At 48.1% G+C, this 27,666-nt stretch overlaps 1 protein-coding gene and 1 long non-coding RNA gene across 2 annotated transcripts in view; one reads left to right on the top strand and one right to left on the bottom strand.

The window, feature by feature from the left end:
- Positions 1–476: 476 nt before the first annotated feature.
- Positions 477–5,767, bottom strand: LOC116068169. The gene is made up of 3 exons (XR_004109465.1): positions 5,465–5,767; positions 3,976–4,056; positions 477–498 (listed from the first exon to the last, which is right to left on the bottom strand). It is a non-coding gene; the product is annotated as an uncharacterized LOC116068169 (long non-coding RNA).
- A 379-nt stretch (positions 5,768–6,146) lies between these two features.
- Egln1 (egl-9 family hypoxia inducible factor 1) overlaps positions 6,147–27,666 on the top strand; it is a 40,982-nt gene continuing 19,462 nt past the window's right edge. Inside the window, exon 1 of the mRNA XM_031341817.1 lies at positions 6,147–7,029. Within this exon, the coding sequence (XP_031197677.1) occupies positions 6,208–7,029 (822 nt within the window). The 5' untranslated portion in view covers positions 6,147–6,207. The remainder of the gene's footprint in view (positions 7,030–27,666) is intronic.

Raw genomic sequence — 27,666 nt, 5'->3', positions numbered from 1 at the left:
TGTTGTTTTTGTTTTTTGTTTTTTGGTTTTTTTTGGTTTTTCGAGACAGGGTTTCTCTGAGTAGCCCTGGCTGTCCTGGTACTCACTCTGTAGACCAGGCTGGCTTCGAACTCAGAAATCCTCCTGCCTCTGCATCCCAAGTGCTGGGACTAAAGGTGTGCGCCACCAGTGCCCAGCAAGAGGGAAATCTTAACAAGAGTTCTCCTGAAGGCAATCTGTGGCTGCCTTCAAGACACTGTCACCTGCTTCAGCCTCCAGTCACTCCAGTATTTTGAGGAAACCTGATGGTCAGTTAGGCATCCCTTTTTTATTATTATTATTATTTTATGTGTATAAGTACACCACTGCTTTCTTCAGACACAGCAGAAGAGGGCATCGGACCTCATTACAGATGGTTGTGAACCACCATGTGGTTGCTGGGAATTGAACTCAGGACCTCTGGAAGAGCAGTCGGTGCTCTTAACCGCTGAGCCATCTCTCCAGCCCTAGGCATTCTTCCTGTGAGGATTCATGAGCAGCAGACAAGCAGTTATCAGCAGAGAAGTATGCTTGTTGTCCCACCCCTCAAAATCCCTCTTCTGGGTGTGGAGGCACACCCCAGTAATCCTAAAACCCTGGAGGTCAAGGAAGGAATGTCACTGCAAGTATGAGGGCTAACCTGGGCTACTTGGTGATATCTTGTCGCAAAACAATGCCAAGAATATCTTGAGGCTGGGGATGCACCTCAATGGGTAGTGCTCATCTAGTGTGCTTGAAGCCCTGAGTTCTATCCTCAGTGCAGAATAACCCAGGCATGGTGCCCCACACTTATAAATCTACCACTTAGGAGGCAGGGGCAGGAAGATAAGAAGTTTAAGGTTATTCTTGAGTATATAGCAAGTCTGAGGCCAGCCTGGGCTACACAACATTATCTCAAAGAATAAAAGAAAAAACATTTATAAGGCCCACCAAAAATGGCTCAGTGAGTGAAGGTGCTTGCCACCACGCTTGAAGACATGACTTGGATGCTTGGAACTCATGGAATGGGAACAAGAGAAACAACTTTCACAAGATGTTTTTTGACATACACACACATACAATCTTTATTTTTTCTTTTTCTTGTTTTTTTTTTTTTTTTTTTTTTTTTTTTTTGAGATAGGGTTTCTCTGTAGCCTGGGCTGTCCGGGAACTCACTCTGTAGACCAGGCTGGCCTTGAACTCAGAAATCCGCCTGGCTATGCCTCCCAAGTGCTGGGATTAAAGGCATGGGCCACCACCACCCGGCTTATTTTTTTATTTTTCAGTCTTTCTACCTAGCCCTGGCTGTCCTGAACTCACTACATAGACTAGGCTGGCCTCAAACTTAGAGTGATCTGCCTGCCTCTGATTCCTGAGTGTTGGGATTAAAGGTGTATGTCATCACACCTGGCAGAATAAATGTTTTCTTAAAGAAAAAAAATTTAAAAGATTTATTTATTATATTTATATGAGTACACTGTAGCTGTTTTTTAGACACACCAGAAAAGGGCATCAGATCCTGTTACAGATGGTTGTGAGCCACCATGGGGTCGTTGGGAATTGAATTCAGGATGTCTGGAAGAATAGTCAGTGCTCTTAACTGCTGAGCCATCTCTCCAGCCCTTAAAGAAAAATTTTAATGAACAGGGAGTGTAATCTTTTTCTATTAGCATTTCTTGGTAACTTTAAAATCCTAAACTGTTAAGGTCTGGCCACTGGTACACTTCCCTGGACATAGAGTCTCACTGGACGATTTATTTTCACTAGAGACAGCCTTGCAGGAAGGAAGCTCACCGTGTGCCCGGCAGATCCCCTTTCATGGACAGCAGGTGCTGCTTCCAGCCACACCCATGTGTGTGGCCCAAAACCAGAGTTAGAAAATGGCGTATTTCCAGCCCATTCCCCAGAACTCAGAGGCTGTCTTCCTGTTTATCTTGGTGAAATGCCTATGCTATACTGGCCCTCTGCATCATATTCAGACAAAATGGTCACACGAAGAAGCCAGAGGTCCTTAGTTACAACCAGGCATTCTGTCCCTTGAATAGAAAAGAGACTATGCCAGGAATGTTTAATGATTTTCAGGATTTAGGACACATTTAGTATTTTAAGAAACTGAACTCTGGGCTGGAGAGATGGCTCAGCGGTTAAGAGCACTGGCTGCTCTTCCAGAGGTCCTGGTTTCAGTTCCCAGCGACCACAGAACAGCTCACAGCCATCTCTAACTCCCGTTCCAGGGGATCTGACACCCTTATACAAACCTTATACCTGTAGTCAAATCACCAATGTACATACAATAAAAAGAAAATACATTTAAAAGAAAAACAAACTGAACTCAGCTAGGCTGTGACAACGGTGCTTGATTCCTGTACTTGGAAGGCGGCTCTTGTGAGTTCCAGGCCAGCCTAGTCTAGAGTGAGTCCCAGGGCCAGCCAGGGCTACACAGAGAAATCATGTCTCATAAAACAAACAAAACAAAAAACACCAAACCAAACCAAAAAAAAAAGAAAGAAAGTCTTTTTTCTTCATGGGATTCCTGAAGAGCCTAGTCATTTCCGTGTGTGTGTGTGTGTGTGTGTGTGTGTGTGTGTGTGTGTGTGTGTGTTATGTGTGTAGGCGGGAGACTGAGGAATTCAGAGTGCGGCAGGAGGATTCTGAGTTAGGCCAGCCTGGGCTATAGAGAGACTTTGCACATGTCATGCCTTCTCTGTCATCAAGCTGCTTTGCTAAATGTTTTTACTTTATTACTGTGAGACTTTGGACCTCACTAACTTGTCTAGGCTGACCCTGAACTTGCTCTGTAGCCTAGGCACACTCTGTAAGCAAGAATTCAACTTTCAATCCTCTTGCCTCAGTCTTCCATTAGCTGAGATGACAGGATCATGCCACCATCACATCACTGCCACTTGAAGTTCACTCTCTGCCTTGCGTCTGCCTTTGACACTTTTGAGATCATTGCTTCCTAACTTAGGGGAGCTCATGCCAGAACAAATGATGGCCACTCAGGTAGCCAATCAACTGTGGCCCAGGTTGTTACTTAGGAGCTGAGAAAGTAGCACTTCCTTTAATTCTTCAGTCTGTTTCCACTACGTTGCTCTTGACTGGGCTGTAGCAGGCATTGCCTGAAAAGCAGGGGGACTCCCAAGGCATACCTCTCACCTGTTCAATGGACCCTCTACCACTTCCTACTTCCAAGACTGACCATTAAGATAGTTTTAGGTTGACAGCTACCATGGCCATGGTAGCCTAGACTCTTATCTAAGCAACCTTGCCAGTGGCATGTTTACCAAGACCTACCCAGATGAGAATTACTGCCTAAGGTATCAACCTACAATAACCACAAAGTCCATAGTTGTACACTTTTGGAAACACTTGAAAGGAATATTTTACATTTGAATATGTATATATATATACACACATATATAATACATATTTTTTATTTTATGTGTATTGGTGTGAAAATTTCAGATGCCCTAGAACTTGAGTTACAGTTGTGAGCTGCCACATGGGTGTTGGGACTTGAACCCAGGTCCTTTGGAAGAACAACCAGTGCTATTAACCACAGATCCATCTTTCCTGCCCCCTATATTTGACTTTCTATTAACCGTATGATTGTGATTCTATATGCTTAATTGCAACAGGACAAGTTAACAAGTTTCTGGGCTACTTGTCTTTTGAGATAGGCTGGCCTGGGTCCTGAAACTCGGAACTGTTTCAGCTTCATAACTGCGTGTAAACCATGACCGATTCTGTTAACTAAAATCTTAAGTCTGATTATCTTTAAGTAGAATTCAATGAAAATAAATAAATTAAAACACACACACACACACACACACAAAACATGTAGAGAGAGGTAAACTGAATGTCAACCATGTGAGAAACTGTTGGGACCAGAGGCTTGCTGGGAAAAGATAGTTGCACCTGTGACTGACACCTTGAGCCTGAGCCTAGAGCAAAGGAAGGAGAGAGTTGTCCTCTGACCTCCAGAGTTGTCCAGAAAGTTGTCCTCTGACCTCCAGATGCACTGTTGATTGTACATGCCCACATATGTACATATACACCCTAAACAAAAAAATTATAATAAAAAAATTAAAGTGCTTGGACTATGGGGGCAATTTTAATACCCCCCCCCCCAGTAAGTAAATGTAGAAGAATTGTAACAAATACCCTGTTTGTTGTTGCCTGCTAAGACCAGTTCCTACTCTTATGAACAGTTAAAAAAAAAAAGTGTATCTACTCTAGGAAAAAGAGGCCTAAGAACTATTTTGATTCTACTTGTATCTACTTCCTTGTGGTGGGGGAAAGTTCTTGGGAATCAAAGTTAGGACCCTAGGCATCCAGCAAAGAGCTAGATGAGCCTCATGCCCAGACTGCTTCCTGCATTTAATGTATGCATTTCAGAAAATATTTTCCTTGGTCCTGGAAAACGAACCCAGGGCTTTGCATACAGCAAGCAAGCACTGTACCCCTAAAGTACACCCCCAGATCAAAATGGCTTTTTATTTTTGCACATGAGAATGTAGCCAGGGTGGCCTCTGTGTAAGCAAGGGTAACTCTCTCTCCATCTCTAAAGAGCTGGCATTACAGATTTGTGTCACCATGCCCAGCTTCAAAATTATTCTTAAAGTTTATGCGTGTAAATGTATCACTCTTACATTTTTGAGTTGTTTTGTTTGGAATTTCACTAAAAGGGCAGAGGTAACGATTCCTGTTTTCTCCTGGCATCCAAACAGCCATTTTAAACTCTAGGCTGTTTGTCCCAATGACTACACTCAAGTATAGGCCCCTGGGTGCATTATGACAAATGTTTGTTCCGGAGGGGCCTGGGGGGCCCTTCTGTTTTGGTTGTGTTTTGGAGGCAGTATGACCAAGTCGAACTCTGTAGCCCTGGCTGCCCCGGAAGCTACCTCGCAGAGCAAGTTGGTCCTGACCATGTACAGCTCTTGCTTCCCCCACTTCACAGGTGGAACCGACAGTATCTGGTTTATTTCTCCAAGCTGTGTGTGTATGTGTGTTTGAGAAAGGGTCTCTGTTCTGGAACTCACTTTGTAGCCCAGGCTGGCCCCAATCTCACAACAATCTTCTGGCCTCTGAGTTCCAGCATTAAAGCCGTTCACCACTGTGCCAGGCTCTGTGAGGTTTTAAGGTTTCATAAAAACAAAAAACACCAACCAGTGTGTGTTCATCTCAGTTCCCAACACTGAAAAACAAAATGAGGATAACTGGGCTGGCAAAGAGGGCTCACGCTAATCACTTTACTATTTTAGCCAAGAGGTGGGAAAGCCTACGTCCAAGGACTACCGGGCTGCATCTTAAAACAACAAAGAAAACCCGTAATAATCCTGGTAATTCTGCAGATACTATTGCAGATGCTAAGGCGAGATTTTAACTCCGTGTGCAGCGTCGTTTACAGACGACGTTCTTGAGAGCTTCAGGCCTGAATGCAGATCTGGAACCGAGCCCTGATTACCTTACTTAACCCAGAGGTCTCGAACCGGAACCGGGAGAAATCTCAGAGTTTAAGGACCGCAGAAAAGCAAAAACAAACAAAGCAAAGCCAGAAGCAGGCCCGGCGACTGCAAGAGCCGGTCCCGAAGCAGGCTGCCCGGGGGGCCTTTGTTGTGCCCTCCGCGGCCTCCAGGGAGCAGCACACCGGGAGCGCGCAGCGGCCGATCCGGGCTCCGAGCGGCCCAGCGGCCGTCTGAGCTTCCGTTTCCTTCACCGCGAGACCGAGGTGGCCTAGGCAGCCCCGGAGCGCTGCCCGCGGGCCGGGCCGGGCAGGTGGAGCCGCGCGCGCGCAAGCCGGCGACGCGCGCCCCGGGCGGAGCCGCGAGGCGGAGGGGAGGGCGGAGGAAGCGGCGCGCCCGCCCGCTAGGCCCGGCCCGCCGCGTGCACGCGGCCCCCGCCCTCTCCGCCCGCGCGCCGGGTCGCCGGGGCCGTGGTGTACGTGCAGCGCGCGCGGAGCGAGTGGCGCCCGCAGGCCCGCGCCCTGCCTGCCCGCCCCGACGCAGCCGGCTGGGCCCGCCCGCCCAGGGCGCCGTGCGCCGCGCAGGCCGCGCTCTCTCCGGCGCGATGCGGCGCTAGGCGGCCCGGGGCAAGGCAGGCGAGGCCAGGGCGCGCGCGGCCTCCCGCAGCGGGCGGCGGCCCCGGGCGGGCGCCCCGACGGCCCCGCCGCCGCCCCGCTCCCGGCCCGCGGCCCGCCCTGCCGCGGCCATGGCCAGTGACAGCGGCGGGCCCGGCGTGCTGAGCGCCAGCGAGCGCGACCGGCAGTACTGCGAGCTGTGCGGGAAGATGGAGAACCTGCTGCGCTGCGGCCGCTGCCGCAGCTCCTTCTACTGCTGCAAGGAGCACCAGCGCCAGGACTGGAAGAAGCACAAGCTGGTGTGCCAGGGCGGCGAGGCCCCCCGCGCGCAGCCCGCGCCGGCGCAGCCCCGCGTCGCGCCCCCGCCCGGTGGGGCCCCCGGAGCCGCGCGCGCCGGCGGGGCGGCCCGGCGCGGGGACAGCGCGGCGGCCTCGCGCGTACCGGGCCCGGAGGACGCGGCGCAGGCCCGGAGCGGCCCCGGCCCGGCAGAGCCCGGCTCCGAGGATCCTCCGCCTAGCAGGTCTCCCGGCCCCGAACGCGCCAGCCTGTGCCCAGCGGGTGGCGGCCCCGGGGAAGCGCTGAGTCCCGGCGGAGGGCTGCGGCCCAATGGGCAGACCAAGCCGCTGCCGGCGCTGAAGCTGGCTCTGGAGTACATCGTGCCGTGCATGAACAAGCACGGCATCTGCGTGGTGGACGACTTCCTGGGCAGGGAGACCGGGCAGCAGATCGGCGACGAGGTGCGCGCCCTGCACGACACCGGCAAGTTCACGGACGGGCAGCTGGTCAGTCAGAAGAGTGACTCTTCCAAGGACATCCGGGGGGACCAGATCACCTGGATCGAGGGCAAAGAGCCCGGCTGCGAAACCATCGGCCTCCTCATGAGCAGCATGGACGACCTGATCCGCCACTGCAGCGGGAAGCTGGGCAACTACAGGATAAACGGCCGAACGAAAGTAAGTGGCTGGGGCTCGCGCCCGAAGGAGGGTCTGTGAGGACAACCCCCTACCCCCACAGACCCGGGGCTGGTGCTCTGTTTTAGCGTGGCTCCTTTTGTCCCTGTAGTACTCAGCCACAGTACAGAGCCTGCCGGAACCTTGGTCACTCGTGGGGGTTGTTGGGGTGCCAGCTACATCGGGTCTGGGTGATGCATCTTGCCTGTGTGCCTGAGCTAGTTAAAAGCCCCGCGGTTTTCAGCGCGCACCCGGCTCTGATTGAGAGCCAGACACTGTGTTTAGCTGGGACTCTGTCAGCTGCCCCCAGAAAGGTCCATTTAAAAGCCTGTGGTCGGAAGACTCCCTGTATTCAGGAAAAGCTTGGCGGCCTGCTCCCCTCCCCCTTGTAGCTTTATCTTGCTGGCTGTCCCTACTATTTTGAAACCCACTACCAAACCGGGAAAGAGGTGTTTCCGTTCCCAGGGCTCATAGTAGGTAGGTTACACTCAGAGCACAGTTTTCCTCTATTCGCTTTGTTAATGAGTGTTCCTGTTGAAAAGAAGCTGCTTCTGTGGCTTCCTGGTTTATTTACTTATTTATTTATTTTTAAAACAAAATCGACACGGAATTGGAGGGCAGAGGGCTCCTTTTAACCTTAGGTTTGGTGGGATTTTTCTTCTTCTCCTGTCTCTTACTGAGGCAGTTCCTTCCAGTCCGCTGTTCCCTCCCTCCTGTGGCAGACAGCGGCTCTCCACTTTCCTTCCCAGATCTGAATCTGTTCTTTGTATTCTCAGCCTCCCAGGGCACCCTGATCCACCCTCCATCTACAGTCAGTAAGAGTTTTGGGAGGTTTTAGAAAACCCTGACACACAAGTTTGTACACACAAGCTCGTCCCAGTAATTATGGGTTGTGTGGGTTGTGAACTATACGGGACTGTCAGACTGAGCATGTTTAGGAGGGAAAAATACAACGAATGCAATGAGAAGCCTAATTTACTGCAAACTCAGTACTGAATGGGGGCACCTGTCTTAATATCAAGTGATCTCAAGAAAAGGTTGCTTAAAATTGAGCTTCATGGTAGGGATGTGGCACAGGTGGTAGTGTGCTTGCCTAGCACGGAGAAGAACCTGAGTTTGATCCCCAGCAGCATTGCTAGGACTTCTGTGACCCCATTTCTTTGGAGAATTATCAGGAGTTTAAGGTCACATTCTGCTACATCTCCAATTGAAGGGCCGCTTGGTCTACATGAGATCCTGTCTCCAGAAGTATAGTCAAGCTGGCAAGGGGATACAAGTTTGTTTGGACCCCAGTCTGGGCTTTCTATGCGGTTTTCATTTTATTTAAAAAGAAAGGCTGTCCTGGCTGACATCTGGATGTCACCATTCACCCCGAGATGGAGGGGGACAGCTTGGGGTGGGATGTGGAACCAGAAGGTGGCTTCCTCAGCCTCGATGGATGGGCTTCCCTTAGGTGAGGGCAGTGGCAGGCCTCTTCCCTCCTTCCTCCTGTTCTTAGGGAAGAGGCAACAGCAGGCTCTGAGGGCAGTGGCTCTCCTGGGGACACTTGGGAAATAGACACCCTCTTTCCTCATAGGTTGAGGTAGCTGAAGGAACAGTCCTGACTTAAGTCACTAGCCTAGAGGTCTAGGGGACCAGCCCTCGGCAGGGGCGTGGGGCTCCTGCTCTGAATTTGAGCTCTCACTTTCATTCATTCAGGGTCTGTGGGGGCCATCTTAAGAGCTTCCTTTCATTGACTCTCACATCTTAAAAGTTCCATTTATTACTTATTTTGTGTGTGTGCGCGCACCTGTGCGTGCGTCTGCGAGGAGGTCAGAGGACAGCTTTCCAGAATTGATTCTCCTACTGAGTGCATCCTGGGGATGGAACTTAAGTCATCAGACTTGGCACAAGTACCTGTACCTTTACCTCTTGAGTCACCACACCAGCCCCTCATTGAACTTTTTGACTAAAAACAAAATTAGGTAATCATGTGTGAACGTGTCATCTTTAATTACTTATTAAAAAGAAGAAAAAATAACTGCTTTTGGGCACTAAGACACCAGTCACACACTCCTTCCAAATATTGAGCAAGTAGGCAGCTTCAGGCTTTGGACTTGGCTCCATACAGCCAGTGTCATGGTGATTGCACTGTTGGGTAAGGAGGGGCTTCCCTGACTTACACTTGGGGGTAAGAGTCAGGACATACGAGGCCAGGGCCCACCAGTTAGGCATCTGGGGCAGATTCAAGCTACATTTGAAGCCTCTGTTTGCCTACATTTCTAGAGCTTTTTTTTTTTTTGAGTCAGGGTCTCACCAGATAGCTCTGGATGTCCTGGAACTCACTACATAGACCAGGCTAGCCTTGAATTCATAGCCCTGCCTCTGGCTCCCACGGGCTGGGGTTCAAGGTGTGTGGCACTCTCTAGTTTTGATAGACATTTCTGTTTATGGTGAGGGTGTATGTCATTGGCACTCTGGGTCTGATGTTGGCACTTTGGGTCTGGCTATGTAAACTCTCTTGACTATACAGTGTTTACTTCATATACTCAAAAGCAGGTGTGTGTTTAGTCACTAAGCTCTACTCTTAAGTCTATTTCTAAGGGGTTATCCGAATGAGGCTGTTAGGATTGGTTGCCTTTGGGAGTGTTATCATGTCTTTGTCCTTTGAGAGCTGTTTCCTACCAGTGTGTATTGCTCACTTTAGCTACTGGAGCTGCAGTGGTTGTCAGTGCCTGGTCCCTGCCTCAGAGTTAGAAGAGCTTGAGGGAACTGCTTCTCTCACTGGAAGTTCTGTAAGATACCAGGAGTACCTTTTATTATTTTTTTAAAAAAATTATGTGCGCAGTGTTTTGCCTGCGAGTCTGTCTGTCTGTCCGTGCCCCACACATGTACAGTACCCAGTGTAGGCCAGAAGAGGGCGTGGATCCCTCAGGACTGGAATTACAGATGATCGTTAGCCATGGTGTTGGTGCTGGGAATTAAACCCAGGTTCTCTAGAAGAGCGGCCAGTGAATGCTCTTAACCACTGAGCCATTGCTTCAACCCACAAGTTTAAGTCATGTCTTCCAGCCAAGTTCTGAGTTTTCTGACACATCTACATATGCATGAGGACATGGTCATCAACTTATGAGACTTCCCAGGTTGCCCTTCTTCAGTGTCTGCCTCAGACATACACATCTGGCAACTGGTTATCGTCCCTCTTAAAAAGAGGAACCCCTGAGGGAAGGTGAAGTAATACAGGAGAAAACCAGAAACGTGATTGTTGACTGATGTAACCCACCTCCACTGTCCACCCTCTCAGGGATCCTCACCCTTTTCTTGCCCTTAAGCTGCTCTTTGACCTCTTAGCCTTTCTCACATCCTTCCTTCCATCGGGCAGGCTCACAGTAACGTCAGCAGCAGGGAGCCACAATCTTCCCTTGAACAGAGCAATGTCTGAGCACTATCAGAAGCCATGGGCTTTGTAGCTGGGTAGAGAGAAGCGGTGCTGAGGAAGGAACCCCAGGGGAGCACTGCTTGTTTACTGCAAGATGCTCGCCAGTAAGATTCCTGCAACACCAGGTGTGTGTGCACCAGGTCTTTAATCCCAGAAGCAGAGAGAGGCACAGACATCTCTGTGAGCTCAAGGCCCTGCAAAAAAAAAAAATAAAAAGAAAGAGGGAGGATGAGGCAGGAGAAGAGTGTCTGAGGCTAGCCTGGGTTGCATAGAGATAACTGTGTCCAAAAAAACCAAAGCTAACCAGTAAAGAGTGAAGTTACCAGAATTACAACATGTATAATAATGCTTTTTTTTTTTTTTTTTTTTTGGTTTTTCGAGACAGGGTTTCTCTGTAGCTCTGGCTGTCCTGGAACTCACTCTGTAGACCAGGCTGGCCTCGAACTCAGAAATCCGCCTGCCTCTGCCTCCCAAGTGCTGGGATTAAAGGCGTGTGCCACCACCGCCCAATAATAACGCTTTTAAATGTTCATTTAAGAATGTATATAAAGGAAAGATATTGGGGATATAGATGATTAGGGGAGCACCTGCTTCGAAGAAAGAGGAGAAAGAGGAGAAAGAGAGAGAGAGAGAGAGAGAGAGAGAGAGAGAGAGAGAGAGAGAGAGAAATAGGATGAGAGCAGCAAGCACCTTATACTACTCTTTTCTGTGCTGCGGTTAATTAGTCAGCTCTGGAAGGCTTTTAGACCAAAGAATAGGATGAGGACAATCCTGCTGCTTTACTGCGGCTGCCACAGAGAGAGGCGGCAATCCTCTTAGGTGACAAAGCCCTGCTCCATGAGGCAGATGCATCCTGGACTGTGTTGCCCTTGGACTCAGGGAAAAGCCTCCAGATCTGAAGAGAAGTAAATCTATTTATCGGCCTGGAAAGAACAGAACCAGACAGGGCTTCCGTCCCCCATACCTCTGCCCTCCTCTCATTCTTCCCGGAATTCCTAACGCTGCAACCCTTTAATACAGTTGCTCACATAGAGGTCACTCCCAGCTTATTGCTACTCCATAAGTGATTTTGTTACCATTATGAATCATAATGTAAATATTGGATACGTGACTCCGAAAAAGGTCTCAATCCACAGTTTGAGAACCACTGTCCCAGCTCCTTGGCAAGAGAAATAAAAGCGGGCTGGCTGATGCTGCATCAGATGGGCGAGTGAAGTCAGTTGTCTCATGTACAGAAAGGCTGAAAAGTTTGGGGCCGGCTGATCCCTGCCAGCTGAATAGAAGATGGTTGTAAAGAAGTTGAGGGGTTACCATGGGGACGGGCATGATGGTTCACACCTTTAAACCCAGCACTTAGGAGGCAGCAGCAGGTGGATCTCTGTGAGTTTGAGGCCAGCATGGTCTATATAGGGAGTTCCAGGTCAGCCAGGACCGTATAGTGAGACCCTGTCTCACAAAAACACCTTTAGGGGATCTGAGGAGGGAAGAAGGGCATTTTAAACAGAGTAGTGGGTTTGTGTCCCTGTTAGGTCTGGGTTGCATGTTGGTCCTGCTGCTGGGACTCCACCACTGTGGCTGTGCCTTTGGGCTAAGTGGCTCAGTGTCTTTGAGCCTCCCGTTGGTATTCACAGTACCGCCTGTGTGCCCCTTGTGCTTGCCTTGGGGAGTCTGTGGCCTGCACCACAAGCAATGCACTTTGACTGGACAGCAAAAGGCTGAATTGTTACTAATTATTACTCTTGCCATGTTAAAAAAAAAAAAAGATCAGTTTTATGATTCTTTTCTTAGTTTACTTGAGAGAGGCTCACTGTGGAGCCCCAGCTGGCTTGGAACTTGCTTGTAGACCAGGCTAGGCTCAAACTTAGAGATCTAGCCGCAGTCCTTTCCCTCTCTTTCCACCTCTTGTGAGCTGGAGAAGAAAAGACTTAGGTGGGTTTTGACCCAGCCACCACTATCCTGGCACATGTGCATGCATACAGAACCACATACATATACATGAGCATGTACATGAGCATGCAGAGGTGTGCACACACACATACAGAGACACACACACTTTTAATTTTTTCCTCTCAAACAGAAAATAAGCGTCTGGCCTGTTGCTGTTGGAGCTGTGTCTCCTGAAGCAGAGCCTCCCGCTCTTGCTTCTTAGTGGGACCTGTCTTCTCTCTCCCTTCCTCCAGCCAGCGTAGCATCCTTGTTCTTCCATGGCTTTGGAGCCGTGCTTTCTGATATCTTTGGGTTGATGTTATCAGCTTGGTTGTTTTAGGTAATTTCTCACTATTCACTCTAACAGATTCTTAGATACTTTTCTGGTGCAGGAGACTGAACTTTTCTTGTGAATGCCCAGAGAGCTCTCTACGCTGAGACATGGGGTTTCATGTAGCCAAGACCGGCCTTAGATTTGCTAAGCAGCTCAAGCTGGCTTTGAACTCCTGATCCTTCTTCCTCCACCTCCGGAGTGCTGGGATTATAGGCATCCACCACCATGCTCTTAGACAGTTTTCATAGCTGCTTTGCATGGCTGTTTGTCCCCATTTCCTTTCCTACACTTGGGATCATCTGCAGCTGCGTGGGATGCTCTTGTCGTTTATTGTGTTGTCCTCATGGCTTGCCCTTGGCTCTGCTTCCAGCCACCCAAGGTAAACCCACCAAAGACCACCACACGGACACCTTAAAGCCGAAAGGAAAGTCTCTATTGCTAGCCAGCAGCTGCGTGAGGAATTTTCCCAAGTCACGCAGCCCTGAGCCTTACAGCTCCTTGTTTTTAATACACAAAAAAACATTTCCTGGTTGACATACATCAGTTAGCAAAGAAGTGGAACTACAGAAGCCAAAATGCAAGATTAGTACGTTCAGAGAGTGTCTCTTTGCGTGTTGGAGCCTGTGTGCTGGGTGTTAAGGTCAGAATGGAGCCTCTAACATGGCAGCAGTCTTGTGGAGGTCTGGGGATCTATTGCGTTCTAAAACCCTCACAGTTGTGACACCAGAGTTTTTTCCTCCCAGTTTATTTCATTTCACATTCCCTAGCTCAAACTTGACGTCTCATGAGGTTACACACAGCTGAGGATGTCCTAAACCAGGGTCTTCATGCTGTATGCTGTGCCTGCAGAAGGACCTACAGCTGTCCCCCACCCTGCTTCTGGCAGGTTCTGCTATTGGCAGGCAGGGCTTGGGTTCCTGGCCACAAAGGGGGCAAGTCAAAAAGCCACAGAGAAGCGTCCTTGGGCCTAAAGCCCCCGTCTTTCTAATTAATCATGGGGGTATCCCTCCCCCGCACCCTGTTGTTGTTATATTTGGTTTACACTGTATCAGTTAATGATAGCGTACCCTTAAGTGTGTACCTATGATGATTCATGGTCTGCAGTTCATTCCTGTTGGTGTGGTATCTTTCTGTTTAGAGATAGGGCCTTGAGCAGTAGTAGATCTCCTGCTTCAGCCTTTGGAGTGCTGGGGATTATAGGTGTGCACCACTGTTCCTGTTCCTGGAGATTACAGGTGTGCACCACTGTTATTGTTCCTGGGGAAGTGGTTACCTTTCTGCTGGTGCAGGAGGAGTACCTGTAGTGACCAGGACAGTGGAGTGCCAGCACCTGGTTTCTTCGTATACATCTGCAACAGCCACAACTTCATCTGGGAGGATCTACAGATTCCTGGATCAGTCTCCCACTCTAGCAGCTGACTGTACAGGAATGAGACACAGCCCCCACCTCATTTTTGGAAGGCTTGACAAACTCAGTGTGGTTCATATTGAGTTCCTCTGTGTTAGAAGAAGTGAGGGCTGGTAGGGCAGGAGAGGAGTCAGGGTAGATGGAGGGACAGGTTTAAATTGGATTCTGCATGTGACCTCTGTTTCTAGGGTGTTTACATTCATACACTATGATCTGCATCTGCTGTGTGTGGGCCCCAGGTGCCAGGTCAACACATCTCTCTGTCCTTCCACTCAGCCCAGCTGTTGGAGGGAAAGCTCTGAGCTGGGCTGAGCGGATTGCTATTTTGGGGGTGCTCAGAAGCTGAACCCATAGACTAGGAACGTTTCCCAGAGAAGCTGTCAGTTTGGAGAAAGCATGGAGTTTTGGGGTTTCAGAGGCATGCAGCCTCCCCTCCCCTCTGTCAGTGGTCCCAATGTGTCTTAGTCAGAGTTGTGTGTGACTCACTCAAGCAAAAACTCCTGGTCCATCCTCTCATAAACTGAGGTAGCAGCATGTCAGTAATCCCTGCATTTGGGGGTTGGGGGGGAGGCAGGAGATCAGGAATTCAAGGCTATCAGCCACAAAGTAAGTTCAGATCTAGCTTGGGCTACTTCATTTCCAGTTCTACTCCTGTTCAAACCCAGCTTCATCTCTACCCTGGAGGATTTCAAAGACCTCTCCCCAGCGCTCCTTTCCTTTTTATCCCTTTCCTCTGTGGCTTCCCCAGCTCTTGCCACGTGGAGGTGGTTCAGTGTCATGCTGTGGCCTTGACAGCTCCTGTCCCCAGTGACACAACCCTCACAGTGGGACGCCTTGTGGTCCTAGTACCTTGTCTTATCAACTGAGCGTTCCCAGCTGCGCTGCTTGTATCAGAGACTTGGTGAGTGTTAGGTCTGAGATTCTTCTTCCTGGCCACCCTGCTTGAGATTTTAATCATTTTATATGCAGCCCCTCGTACTGTTTTACTGTTTGTTTGTTTGCTTTTTGGTTTTGTTTTACATTTCTTTGGTATGCACAACCTATTGTAAGTTGACCCAACACTGAGGACTGGGAGACAGCACAGTGGTTAAAGTGCGGAGCCTCTAGGTAAAGGGAACCTATGTAATCGCTACGAAGCACGGAAGCTGGCCTATGATTCCAGCCTCAGGGGCACAGATGAGAGCAAGAAAGTAAGCTGGCCAGAGAGACCAGCAGTTCTTGTGAGCTCTGGGTTTGACTGAGCGATGCCACAGGGTAGGAGAGCGATGGGGAAGATTCCTAACATCCACCTCAGACCTGTGCGTACACACGTGTGTACCCATATATGTGATTACAGAGTACATACATGCATTCTGCCACAGATGAACCCATGAAAAGAAAAAAAGAAAAGTCATTGCCAACACTTACAAAACCGTACTTAAAAGCCTCGGGTGCTTGGCCTCTCATCGTGTTGAAAGTAAGTTTATCATTTAGTGCTGGGCTGCACTCACCGCTGTCCTGGGGCAGGTGTGATCGTGGGCCACAGATGGACGTGTTCAGAAGGTTATGGTTTGATGTCTCTGAACTGATTATTGGGGGCTGTACAGTCAGGGTTTCTATTCCTGCACAAACATCATGACCAAGAAGCAAGTTAGGGAGGAAAGGGTTTATTCAGCTTACTTCCACATTGCTGTTCATCACCAAAGGAAGTCAGGACTGGAACTCAAGCAGGTCAGGAAGCAGGAGCTGATGCAGAGGTCATGGAGGGATGTCACTTACTGGCTTGCTCAGTTTGCTTTCTTATAGAACCCAGGACTACCAGCCCAGGGATGGCACCACCCACAATAGGCCCTCCCCTCTTGATCACTAATTGAGAAAATGCCTTACAGCTTGATCTCATGGAGGCATTTCCTCAAGGGAGGCTCCTTTCTCTGTGATACCTCCAGCTTGTGTCAAGTTGACACACACACAGAGCCAGTACAGGGGCTGTGTAAACTGAGCCTTCTCCGTGTCTCAGTCCCCAGCACACCAGTGAATCCCTGATGGGCCTCCATCCTGATCCTGCGCCAGCCATTGAGACCTCCCATCTCCTTTAGTGTCTGGCTAAGTCTCCTTCACACACAAGTATGATTCCTCCCACCTCAAGCTAATGCAGATCTCCACTGATCTTTCTGAAAGAAAACAAACAGAAAAAACAAAACAAAACCAAAAAACTCAAACCAAAACAACCTCTAATCCAGGGCAGGGGCAATGGCACTCTCTCTCTCTCTCTCTCTCTCTCTCTCTCTCTCTCTCTCTCTCTCTCTCTCTCTCTCTCTCTCTCTCTCTCTCTCTCTCTCTCTCTCTCTCTCTCTCTCTCTCTCTCGCACGCGCGCACGCGCGCGCGCACGCTCTCCAAGTCCATTGTGGTGGTGGTACACACCTGTAATCCTAGCACTTGGGAGGTAGAGACAGGAGGGTCAGGTGTTCAAGGTCATCCTCAGCTGCATAGGGAGTTCAGGGCTAGTCTGGGCTATAAGAGACCCCCACAAGTATGATGTAACTGATTACTGTGTGGAGCTCCCCAAGCCTTTGCTTTCTGTGTTAGGCACGTGCTAGCACCCAGTAACTCGACCTTCGCTATCCTCTGGCCTAGGCTTCACCTTCCTTTACCACCTGCCCAAACTCTTAATCTCCAGGAGTCCTTTTCATCCCAAGTCTGTGGGTGTTCTTTCCTATTGTGGTTGACGCCCCCTTCTGTGTACTATGTTGTTCCTGACCCCTAATTTTCCAGATAAAAATAGTCCAGGCCAGCCTGGTCTTAAACTATTTTTAACTCCAAGTACTGGGAGAAAGGTCTGCTTTGAAGGTGAAATGAAGTTCTGTGCCAGTCTTTATGATAGGAGCCAGGCAGGATTCTGATGGCCCGGCCCCTGCAGAGGGGTGGCCTGTGTGCCTGGTTCCTCAGTCCCCTGAACCCCCAGTGCCTGGGACACTGCAGGACATGCCTGTGTCCCCAAAGCTTGCAGCTCTTAAGGTATGACGTTGAAAGTGACCTCAAACATAGGTCACAAGGTGACCTCCAAGAGAGGGGCACACCGTCAGAGTTAACTTCAACCCGTGGCATCACTGTTCATATGTTTTTAAAACTGTCACACCAAGTTCAAACACAGTAAGGTGAGCTGGAGTTTATTTAACAGGGCACTGGAGCGTTGGATGTTTCTGAGGGCCTGCAATAGACTCTCAGCACAGCACCCACCTTGTGCAGCTCACAACCACTGCAACTCCAGCTCCAGGGGGATGTAATATCTCTGGCAACTCTGTAAAAGGGTTGTTAACAAAAGAGGGCTTAGCCTTACCCAGGCATGCCCACCTCCTTCAGGGTCAGAAGCCTGGTTCCGAGAGCATGTTCTGGATTCCAGTTTTTACCTGACTTTAGAAGCAGCTGGCAAGGCTGTATGGCAGGAACCCAACTGGGCATTTACTTCATTTTGACTTTGATAAACATTTTACCCTGAAACATTTTACCTATTAAGGCTGGAGAGATGCCTAGGTGTTGCTGTAAACCTCCAACCCCAATAAGCCCATTCAAGGAAAATGCAACTCAGTTATATATTTATATTCTGTAGTATATGCCTGTATTGGGCAGATATGCCTCTACACCACTTTCTTCCCCAGCTATAAAACCATGCTACTTGCAGTTTCTCCAGGCCATGGAGCAGAAGTTTCTGCTCCATCTTCCAACTTCTCTCCCTCTGTCCTCCTCCGTCTGTCCTTCTCTTCCTGGAAAACCTGTCTCCTTATTTTTGCCCAGTGATTGGCTATTTGTCATCTTTATTAGCCAATCAGATAATTAAGGGGAATTCCTCTACATCTCCGTGGTTGAAAGGCACTGTTGCTTCTTGCAGAGGACTTGGGTGCAGTTCCCAGCACCCACAAGCCTATTCCAGTTTCAGAGGATCTGACATGTTCTTCTGGCATTATGAGACAGTGCACAAACATAATGTACATACATTTATGATAGCAAAACACACACACATCACTAAATAAACAATAGCTATATATGTATTTTTTTAAAGATTTATTTATTTTATTTATATGAGTATACTGTAGCTGTCTTCAGACACACTAGAAACCAGAAGAGGGCATCCAATTCCATTACAGATGGTTGTGAGCCACCATGTGGTTGCTAGGAATTGAACTCAGGACCTCTGGAAGAGCAGTCAGTTCTCTTAACCACTGAGCTATCTCTCCAGCCCGCTCTATATGTATTTTAAAAGTTCCACCTTAATTGTGCTTAATTTTGACCTCGAAACTGCGTTCATTTTCTGAGTACTGAGTTGGTGAGGCAGGTGTCTGCAGAGTAAGTCATTTCTGTGGCAGCAGCAGTGGTATCTGGACATCGTCTCACTGTGCGACTTACACTAGCCTTGAACTTACATCCATCTCTGTGCCTTAGTTTCTTGAGTGCTGGCATTACAGGCATGCATTGCCATACCTGGCATAAACCATCTTGAGTAAAGATGTATCTAGAGATCATGTTGATGACCAAATTCAATCCTCAAAGCCTGTATGAAGTTTGGCCCAAAGCAGTTCTACAAGCCGGCTCCTAACTCTTTGTGCACTGTAGATGTCTGATGGGAACTGTCAACTTCTTCCCACAGTTTGCAGCTCACATGTGAACCCCATGTTAAACCCTTGTTTTAGTGGCTGGGGAGATGGCTCAGTAGGTTAAGGCTCTTGCCACTGAGCCTGAGAACCTATGTTTGATCTTCAGGACACACTTAGTGAAGGACAGGTTTGTCTTCTGACCTCCATGTGCATGCCGCAGGTCAACATCACACAGACAAAAGAAATGTAAAAATAATAATTTTTAAAAATTCCTGTTATAAGGGTATCCCTAAAGACGCAAACCAAGAGACAGGGTCCCTAAGTTGCCCAGGCTGGCCTAGAACTTGCAGTCTTCTTGTCTTAGCTACCAAACATCTGGGATTACAGATATGCCTACTCATGCTTATTTTTTCATTAGCTATTTTCTTTATTTATATTTCAATGTTATCCCCTTTCCTGGTTTCCCCTCCGAAAACCTCCTATCCCATCCCTCCTTCCCCTGCTCACTAACCCACCCACTCCCACTTCCCTGTCCTGGCATTCCCCTACACTGGGGCATTGAGCCTTCTCAGGACAAAGGTTCTCTTCTCCCATTGATGTCCAACAAGACTATCCTCTGCTACCTATGCAGCCGGAGCCGTGGGTCCTTCCATGTGTACTCTTTGGTTGGTGGTTTAATCCCTGGGAGCTCTGGGGGTGCTGGTTAGTTCATATTGTTGTTTCTCCTATGGGGCTGCAAACTCCTTCAGCTCCTTCGGTCCTTTCTCTAGCTCCTCCATTGGGGACCTTGTACTCAATCCAATGGTTGGCCAAGAAAGAGCATCCTCCTCTATATTTGTCAGGCTCTGGCAGAGGCTCTCAGGAGACAGCTATATCGGGCTCCTGTCAGCAAGCACTTGTTGGCATCCACAATAGTGTCTGGGTTTGGTGACTGTATATGGGATGGATCCACTCATGCTTATTAACTTGCTTTTCCTGGTGTCTATAGAGTTTATGTTTTGGTTCTCCCACAAGGGCAGGCATGTGAATTAAGAGGCCCAGATATGCATGTGTATATGCTTCAGAAGTTGTTGGCTTTGTACAGTCTCCTCACAGGAGCAAAGCCATCTGTGGAACAAAGCATGGAAGCTGTGACTTGAAGTGACTGCCCAGGGCATACCTTTGCCTAAGCATCCCCAGGCCAGTCCTTGCTTTGGAATATATATGTACTGGATGGTAATTTAGCCTTTTCCTTTCTACCTCTTTTCTTCTCTTCTCCCATGGCACACGTGCAAATATGTTTTACTTGTGGGTTTGATCCTACATGGAATGGGCATTGCAAGACAATTCGTCTGAATTTTTATAGATTAAGAAGCCTTAGTAGTCATCACAGTGTGCCTGAGCTAAGATACCCTTCCTGACAAAACAAAACTGGGCCCCATGTCACTCTGTTCTGCTTATGTTAAAGGCAGTACCTGTGATTGTTGGCTCTGAAGCATCCCTTGGAAATTTTGGTGGAAAAGGTCTTTAAAACATGTAGGAACCGTTTTGTTCTCTGGGCTGGTTTCCAGCGACTGTGTTTCAGTGTTACACAGTTCAGTCCTGCAGATGTTTTTTTCATCTTATCATTGTCTGGGAAAGGGAGGGTGTTTGCTGACTGAAGCCAGCAATGGGCCAGAGGTCCTGCTGGTTCCTAAGCAGCTCCATCTCTCCACGCTGTTTTTAAAGATAGTGTCTTCCATTGGGACCTGAACTTGCCTGTTAGGCTAGTGAGGCTGGCCAGTGAGCCCAGGAATCCACCTGTTTTCAGCCTCCCCCATCTTTTTATATGGGTGTTGGGGATTGAACTCACGCCTGCGTGGCAGGCACTTTACTAACTGAGCTATTACCAGAGCCACGGTGTCAGAATTCTTGGTTGGCTTTCAGTAGAACCTAAAGCTTTATTTTGAACTAAGCCTATCTGTTGTTGCTTGGGCAGTTGGCACATGGCCTGGGCCTGGTGAGGAAAGCTGATCCCTGGTTAAGGGCATTGTGTACTCATTCATACAACCTGTTACTTTGTGGGCACCAGGCAAAGAACACTGGATCCGGGATCCTCTCTCTGGTCCTCCCCCTTCACAGCTTGAGGTCAGGTGGCAATACATGTTTTATTGATAATGGTGAATCTATTAGGTCTGCATTCAAAAACCGATATCATAGACATTAATGTTGAAAGCTAATCACTCGTACAGATAAGCTATGATGGGGTGGGAGGTATCAGATCCTGATGGGATGCCCTAGGTCTTTGATATCATGCCCTAGGCTTGACTGTAATCGCTAATGAGAGTATTTCTAAAGAAGATTTATTTTTGATGAATGTTTGCCTGTTTGTGTGTTGTGTACCCTGTGCATGCCCTTGAAGTCCAGAAGAGCCCCAGGAGCTTGAGTTACAGGCAGTTGTGAGCTGCCATGTAGGTCAGGGAATGGAACACAGTGACTGTTCTTATCCACTGAGGCAAGTCAGCCCCTAAGGTTTATTTTAAGTTGTGTAGACTCCAACTTTGTTTTTGTCCCTTGCTGAGGATCAGTCCCAGGATCACACCTAAGGAAGCTTTGGAAACAAAATCATAAAATAAAGGCTTGTACTTTGGGGTATCTTTGCCATGTCCCATCCCCCTAACCCCTGTGTGACTTGGGGTATTTTTGCCATGTCCCGTTCCCCCCTAACCCCCCCCATGTGACTTCCTTTTTTTTTTTTTTTTCTTTTCCATGACAGGGTTTCTCTGTGTAGCCCTGGCTGTCCTGGAACTCTCTCTGTAGACCAGGCTGGCCTCAAACTCAGAAACCCACCTGCCTCTGCCTCCCAAGTGCTGGGATTAAAGGCATGTGCCACCACCGCCTGGCCCCATGTGACTTCTTTAGCCTTAGTCACACCCTCCATTGGCTTATTGTCAAACTTGTAGACTGACTTGATGTTGTCAAGTTGAATTCACATGGTAATTGTCCTCTCATTATAAAAAATATTGCATTTTGAGAAGCCTATGTTACTTTTGACTTTAAGACATTTCTTGTGGGTCCAAGTTTGGTTTGGTTTTCTTTTAGGCTCTATTCTTTTTTTTTAATTTATTTATTTTATTTATATGAGTACACTGTAACTATCTTCAGACACACCAGAAGAGGGCATCAGATCCTATTATAGATGGTTGTGAGCCACCATGTGGTTGCTGGGAATTGAACTCAGGACCTCTAGAAGAGCAGTCAGTGCTCTTTTTTTTCTTTTTCTTTTTTTTATTTTTTTCAAGACAGGGTTTCTCTATATAGCGCTGGCTGTTCTGGGACTCACTCTGTAGACCAGAAATCCACCTGCCTCTGCCTCCCAAGTGCTAGGATTAAAGGCGTGCGCCACCATCGCCCGGCTGCAGTCAGTCTTAACCACTGAGCCATTTCTCCAACCCAAGGATCTATTCTTTTAAACTATGTGTATGTATGGTATGTGCACATGAGTGTTGGTGTCCAGGGGTCCGATCCCCTTGGAGCTAGAGTTGTAAGTGGTTGTGAACTGCCTAACATGGAAACTTGAATTCAGATTCTCTGGAAGAACAGAATCGCCCTTCCCGAGAGCCATCTCCAGCCCCTAGTTGGGTTTGTGTGTGTCTGTTAGGTTTTTTTGCTGTGCTTTGTACAGGAGATAACAGTCTGTAGTTTAGGCTGACCTTAAACTTGGGATGATCCTCCTGAGTGTGAGCCACTATGCCTACTTGGTCTGCACAGTGGAAATGACAGACTGGTAAGGTGTAGCCTACCCTGTTTACGTATGTTAAAAATAGCTTTTGTTGACAATGGGTAAAGATGTGTCATCCCTTTTCAAAATAGCTCTTTAGCCCATGTGTGCATATGTATTTTTTTTTTTTTTGTGGCCTTAGTCCTTTGTCCTTGGAGCTATTGCTTCTTTAGAATTTGGATATTGCAAATATCAGATATTTGGATATTGCAAGTATGTATTTCAGCTGTAGAAATATTGCCTACCACAGGGAAAGGTTGCTACTTTGTGATTTTGTAAGGTTTACTATTACTATAAAGATACTACTAAGCTGTAAACTATAGGAAACAAAAAGGAAAAGAAATGAACAGTGGGCAGATGGCCAGTTGTGGCAGCAGGCGACCTAGTACTTATTTCTAGTCATTGTTAGGACAAGTAGACCTCAGCTTATCACCTGGCCTGGCCTTGTGACACTGTGCTCACTCTGCAGTAACAGCGGGACATTGAGCACCAGTCCCCAGCTGTGACTCAGGTCTCAGGAAGCACAGAGGATCGAAGCCATGCATAGTGTCAGGAATAGATCTTGGCAATTTTAGGGACTCCTCCGTAACTATGAGTCAAATAATCTGCTTTGATGGAACTCTGGAACTGGAGTTCAGAAGTAGATACACACTCACAGGATCAATTGGTGTGTGTGCGCACGAGTGTGCGCGAGCACAGGCACACATACACACACACACACACACACACACACACACACACACACACACACACACACGCATGTCCAGATGAAAGCTCAGGCAGGCCTCAAACGTACATGACGCTCAGGAGGTTCCAAAACTTGTGGCAATCCTTAGTTTCAGCTTTTAAAGTGCTGACATAAAGATGTGAGCCACCATGCTTGACTCAATTGATTTTTCTTTTCTATTAAAAAAACTTTATATGTATGAGTGTTTTGCTCACATGTATATGCTGGTTTTGCTCACATGTGTATGCTGGATGTCCTCAGAGGTCAGGCGGGGCCATTGGGTCCTCTGAGGGAACTGGAGTTAGAAGCAGTTGTGAGTTGCCGTATAGGTGCTGGGAATTGAACTTGGGTCCTCTTCAAGATCAATAAATAAATGTTCCCTGAGCCACCTCTCCAGCCCAGATTCTTCTTCTTCTTCTTCTCCTTCTCCTTCTCCTTCTCCTTCTCCTTCTTCTTCTTCTTCTTCTCCTTCTTCTTCTTTTTAACTAAAGAAACAAGAAAGCAAGATAGTTCAGCACAGTGTAGTTTTTGTTATGTCTCATTCTGGTAGATAATTCTAGAGAGCCATCTACGTGGACAAATAAACCTTGACTCTGTACACACCAGCATTAGCTCAGAATGGGTCTGACGCCTCAAGTGAACCCCAAACCTATAATACAAGAAAATGTAAGAGGAAATCTTTGTGAATTCTAGATTAGATAAAGGTATCTTAGAACACACACACACACACACACACACACACACACACACACACACACGACCTCTAGAGAAAGACATTGAAAAATGGGGCTTTGTCAATATTAAAATGTTTTGCTTCCCAAAGGATACCATTAAGGAGTCAGTGGCTTTTGGGGCCAGGGGTGGTAGTGGGTGGTAGGTGGGGAGAGGCAGTGAGATGGCGAAGCTGATAGACATGCTTGCACAGACCTGGTGGTCAATCTTTGGCTCCCACAAAGAGGCAAGAAAGAAATCTGAGAGCCGTCTCTGACTTCACACACATTGCATGGCACCAGTGCACCTAGACCAGTCCAAATAATAGAAATACATAGTCTTAAAAAGATACCTGTCTGGTAAGGGACAAAAGAGACAGCCCAGTGGTTAAGAACACTTGTTGCTGTTGCAGAGTACCTGGGTTTGGTTCCCAGCACCTACATGGTGGCTCTGAACCGTGTTTCGACTCAGTTCTAGGTGATTCGATGACCTCTTCTGACCCCCTCAGCAGATGCAGGTATGTACATGTAGGCAAAGTGCTCATACACATAAACTAACAGAATTAAAAAGAGATCGTTAAGAATACAGAAAGACAAATTAGGATGGAATCATTTATAAAATGTGAGAGATTTGCGTGTGAGATTTGCATAAAATTTTCCTATAACCAAGAAGTTAGATAAATGGTCTTGGAGAGATGGTTGAATGGATATGTGGTCTCCTACAGGAAGTTTAGTTCCTAGCTCCCTTGTCTGGTGGCTCACAGTTACCTGCAAGTGCAGCTGTGTGGGGTCTAGTGCCCTCTTCTGGCTTCTGTAGGCAGCTTCACTCAAGTGCACAAGCCCACACAGACATGTTAAATAGACAATGAGACGTACAAACAAAAGATCTCAGAGAAACAGTCCAACAGAAAGAGATTTGAAAAACTGTTTCACAGAAGGGGATAAACAGCCGTGGCCGAGGGTGGTAAAAGATCCTCAGAGGGCAGGGGTTGTGGCTTGGTCGGCAAGAACAAAGCTGGGAGTTCAATTCCTAGCACCTCATAAACCAGGTATAGTGTTACACACCTGTAATTCTGGCACGTTCCAGCTCGAGCTAGAGGCAGGAGGGCCAGGAATTTGGTGCTACATGTTTCATAAAGTCGTGTCTTTCATCTGACTGGTTGTTAGGGAAGCAGAAACCACAGTGAGAAGCCAGCACACAGGCACCACGACCCAGGATGAGGGCTCAGAGAAACAGATTCAGAGCTAATGACCCTATAGAAGGTTGCCACACATGTTCATTGCTTAGAGGAATGTAAAATGCACCACCACTTTAGAAAAAACAGGCTGCTTGTGTCTCAGAGAGTTAAATATAAACCCATGATGTGACCCAGGAATTCCATTGCTGCAGCCATGGGTGTTTCATTGATCCTCGCCCATGTGGCCTTGGCGTTTCATTCACCACTGCCCAAAATAGAAAGCAGCCCAAATATCTACCATCTGCAAGTAGATAAGCTGAGGCAGAGGGATGACATCTCAGTAAAAGGACACCTTGTCCTTGGTAAAACATTGTGGTACTCCCCTAGCAGCTAAGAGAGGCCACACTGCTGGGACCCTGCTGAGATCCACTGCTGTCAGGGTGGTTCATCACATGTGCATGTTTGCATGTCCATCTATGTGGACCTCAGGGTTCAACGTCAGGTGTCTTGGTCAACCTCCATCACTCTCTAAACGGAGTCTCCCATTGGCCTGGAGCTCACTGTTTCTGCTGGAATAGCTAGTCAGGAGTCTAGCTCTGCCTGTCTTTGCCTCTTCAGTGTTGGGATGGCAGGCTGACAGCCCAGCTTTCTTGTGGGTGCTGGGGACCCAAAATCAGATCAGACCCAAGATCAGATCAGCAAGCACTTTACCAACGGAGCTGTCTGTCTCCCAAGCCCCTTTCGGAAATCATTTTTAGCAAGGTCCCATTGAAATGTTATTTGAGCAGAGACGGGCATATTCTCAAGGAAAAACATCTTCCAATTGCTGGGGGAGTTCGCTTGTATGTGGATGTGGTTGTTTGAACAGATCACTCCCTCAGTCACGGGCTGCATGGGCAGAGTGGTGACAGCTTCTGAGGCCATGAATGTTGAGACCCCTCCAGTGAGTCCCAGCTGAGGCAGATAGCAGCCTCTTGATGGGTCTGAGACGGCTGAGGCTGACGCTGAGGCTGAGGCTGGCAAGGTGACTCAGCAGGTAAACCTGCTTGTCCCTCAAGCCTGATGACCCAAGTTTCATCTGCAGGACCCACATAAGATGGAAAGAGAACTAACCCTCTGAAAGTTGTCCTTTTACCTACACACACATATGCCTGCCCGCTCACTTGGTATCTCCATCTCACTCTCTCTTCCCTCCGTCCTGCCTTCTCTCAGTAAATTAAAACAAAATCCCTGGGGATTATCACATACTCAGCTGAAAGGAGTCTTCCATGTTCGGTCTCTGCCTCAGGCACCTAGACTGCTCAGTACCTCTTCTGCACCTCTTGTAACCAGTAAGTTTGCAAGAAGAAAGACGTTTTAATCCCCCAAATCACTGGCACCACGTTCTTCACCACACTGACCCCATTTTAATACTTGGGCTTTCCCCAGGGTGTCTGCAGTCTGAACACTGTTTGCCTTTATTTACTCTGTTCCTTAACTTCCTGATGTGAGCCTTCAAGTGCTGTTAGGAGACAGGTCTGCCTTCCTCTGTCCAGCCCCTCTGCCTCCTCAGCCCCTTGGTAGCTCTTGACCCTGGAGGAGGGTCGGTCGGCTCCATGCCTAAGACTGAGGAATTCGGCAGCTAGGATTCAGAATCCTGTCCTGGTGTTGACTCATTGTACGATGCCAGTGAGTCTCCTGCCTCAGTTTCTCATTAATGCTTTGATGATGCCGTGTTGTGATCATCGGGAGAGTAGATGTGGAAAGCATGGTGCCTTCCTTCCCTCTGCCTTCTCTCCTGTTGGTTCACAGGATTTGGAACAGCCTTGGTTTTTTCTGTGATCTCTTGATTGTTCTTTCTCTGTTCCTTCTCTTCTCAAGAGTTCGGAGGACACACTGGTGCAGCATATCAGCATTGCTGTCTTATGTATCATGTAATGATGTATCGGAGAGATGGCTCTGCTCAAGAGCAGTGGCTGCTCTTTCAAAGGACCCAGGCTAGAGTCCCAGCAACCACTTGGTGGCTCACAAGCACCTTAACTCTAATTCCAGGGGGTCTTATGCCCTCCTGGTGTCCATGGATTCCAGGCACACATGTGATGTGCAGACAGGCATGAAGGCAAAACACCCAAACACATGAAATAAGCAAATGTCTTGTCAAATAAATAAAATAAATCAGCTACCGAAGAACCTGGAGAGCTGGGCTTTGTTGGGAAGGACTTGGGTCTGAGATCTAGGTGACACCCATTTGCTCTCTATCCTGGAATTTGCTCCAGATCCAGTTTCCGGTCTGAGAGGTTTCTTTTATTGCAAGATTATGAAGGTGATCAGAGATGACAGGGTCTGATTCTTGGTGGCTTCTGAGTAATTGTGACACAGATGCAGTCAGCTCACTAGCCAGTGATGATCATTAACGTTGATGATTAACTTGACTGGCTCTGGAGTCACCTAAGGATATGCCCATGAGGGAGTTTCTAGTTTGGGTTAGTTGAGGCAGGACGATGAATCCTGAATGTGGGTAGCACCATCCCATGGGCTGAGGTCCTGGACTGAGGATATAAAGGAGAAAGTGAGCTGGGCACCAGCAACCATCTCCCTCTGCTTCCTCACTGTGAACACAGTGTGACCAGCTGCCTTGGGCTCTGGTCACTA

This window comes from Mastomys coucha, unplaced genomic scaffold (assembly GCF_008632895.1).
Source record: "Mastomys coucha isolate ucsf_1 unplaced genomic scaffold, UCSF_Mcou_1 pScaffold22, whole genome shotgun sequence".
Lineage (NCBI taxonomy): Eukaryota > Metazoa > Chordata > Mammalia > Rodentia > Muridae > Mastomys > Mastomys coucha.
Note: the sequence above shows the minus strand (reverse complement) of the source record. Positions and strands in the feature narration are given on the sequence as shown.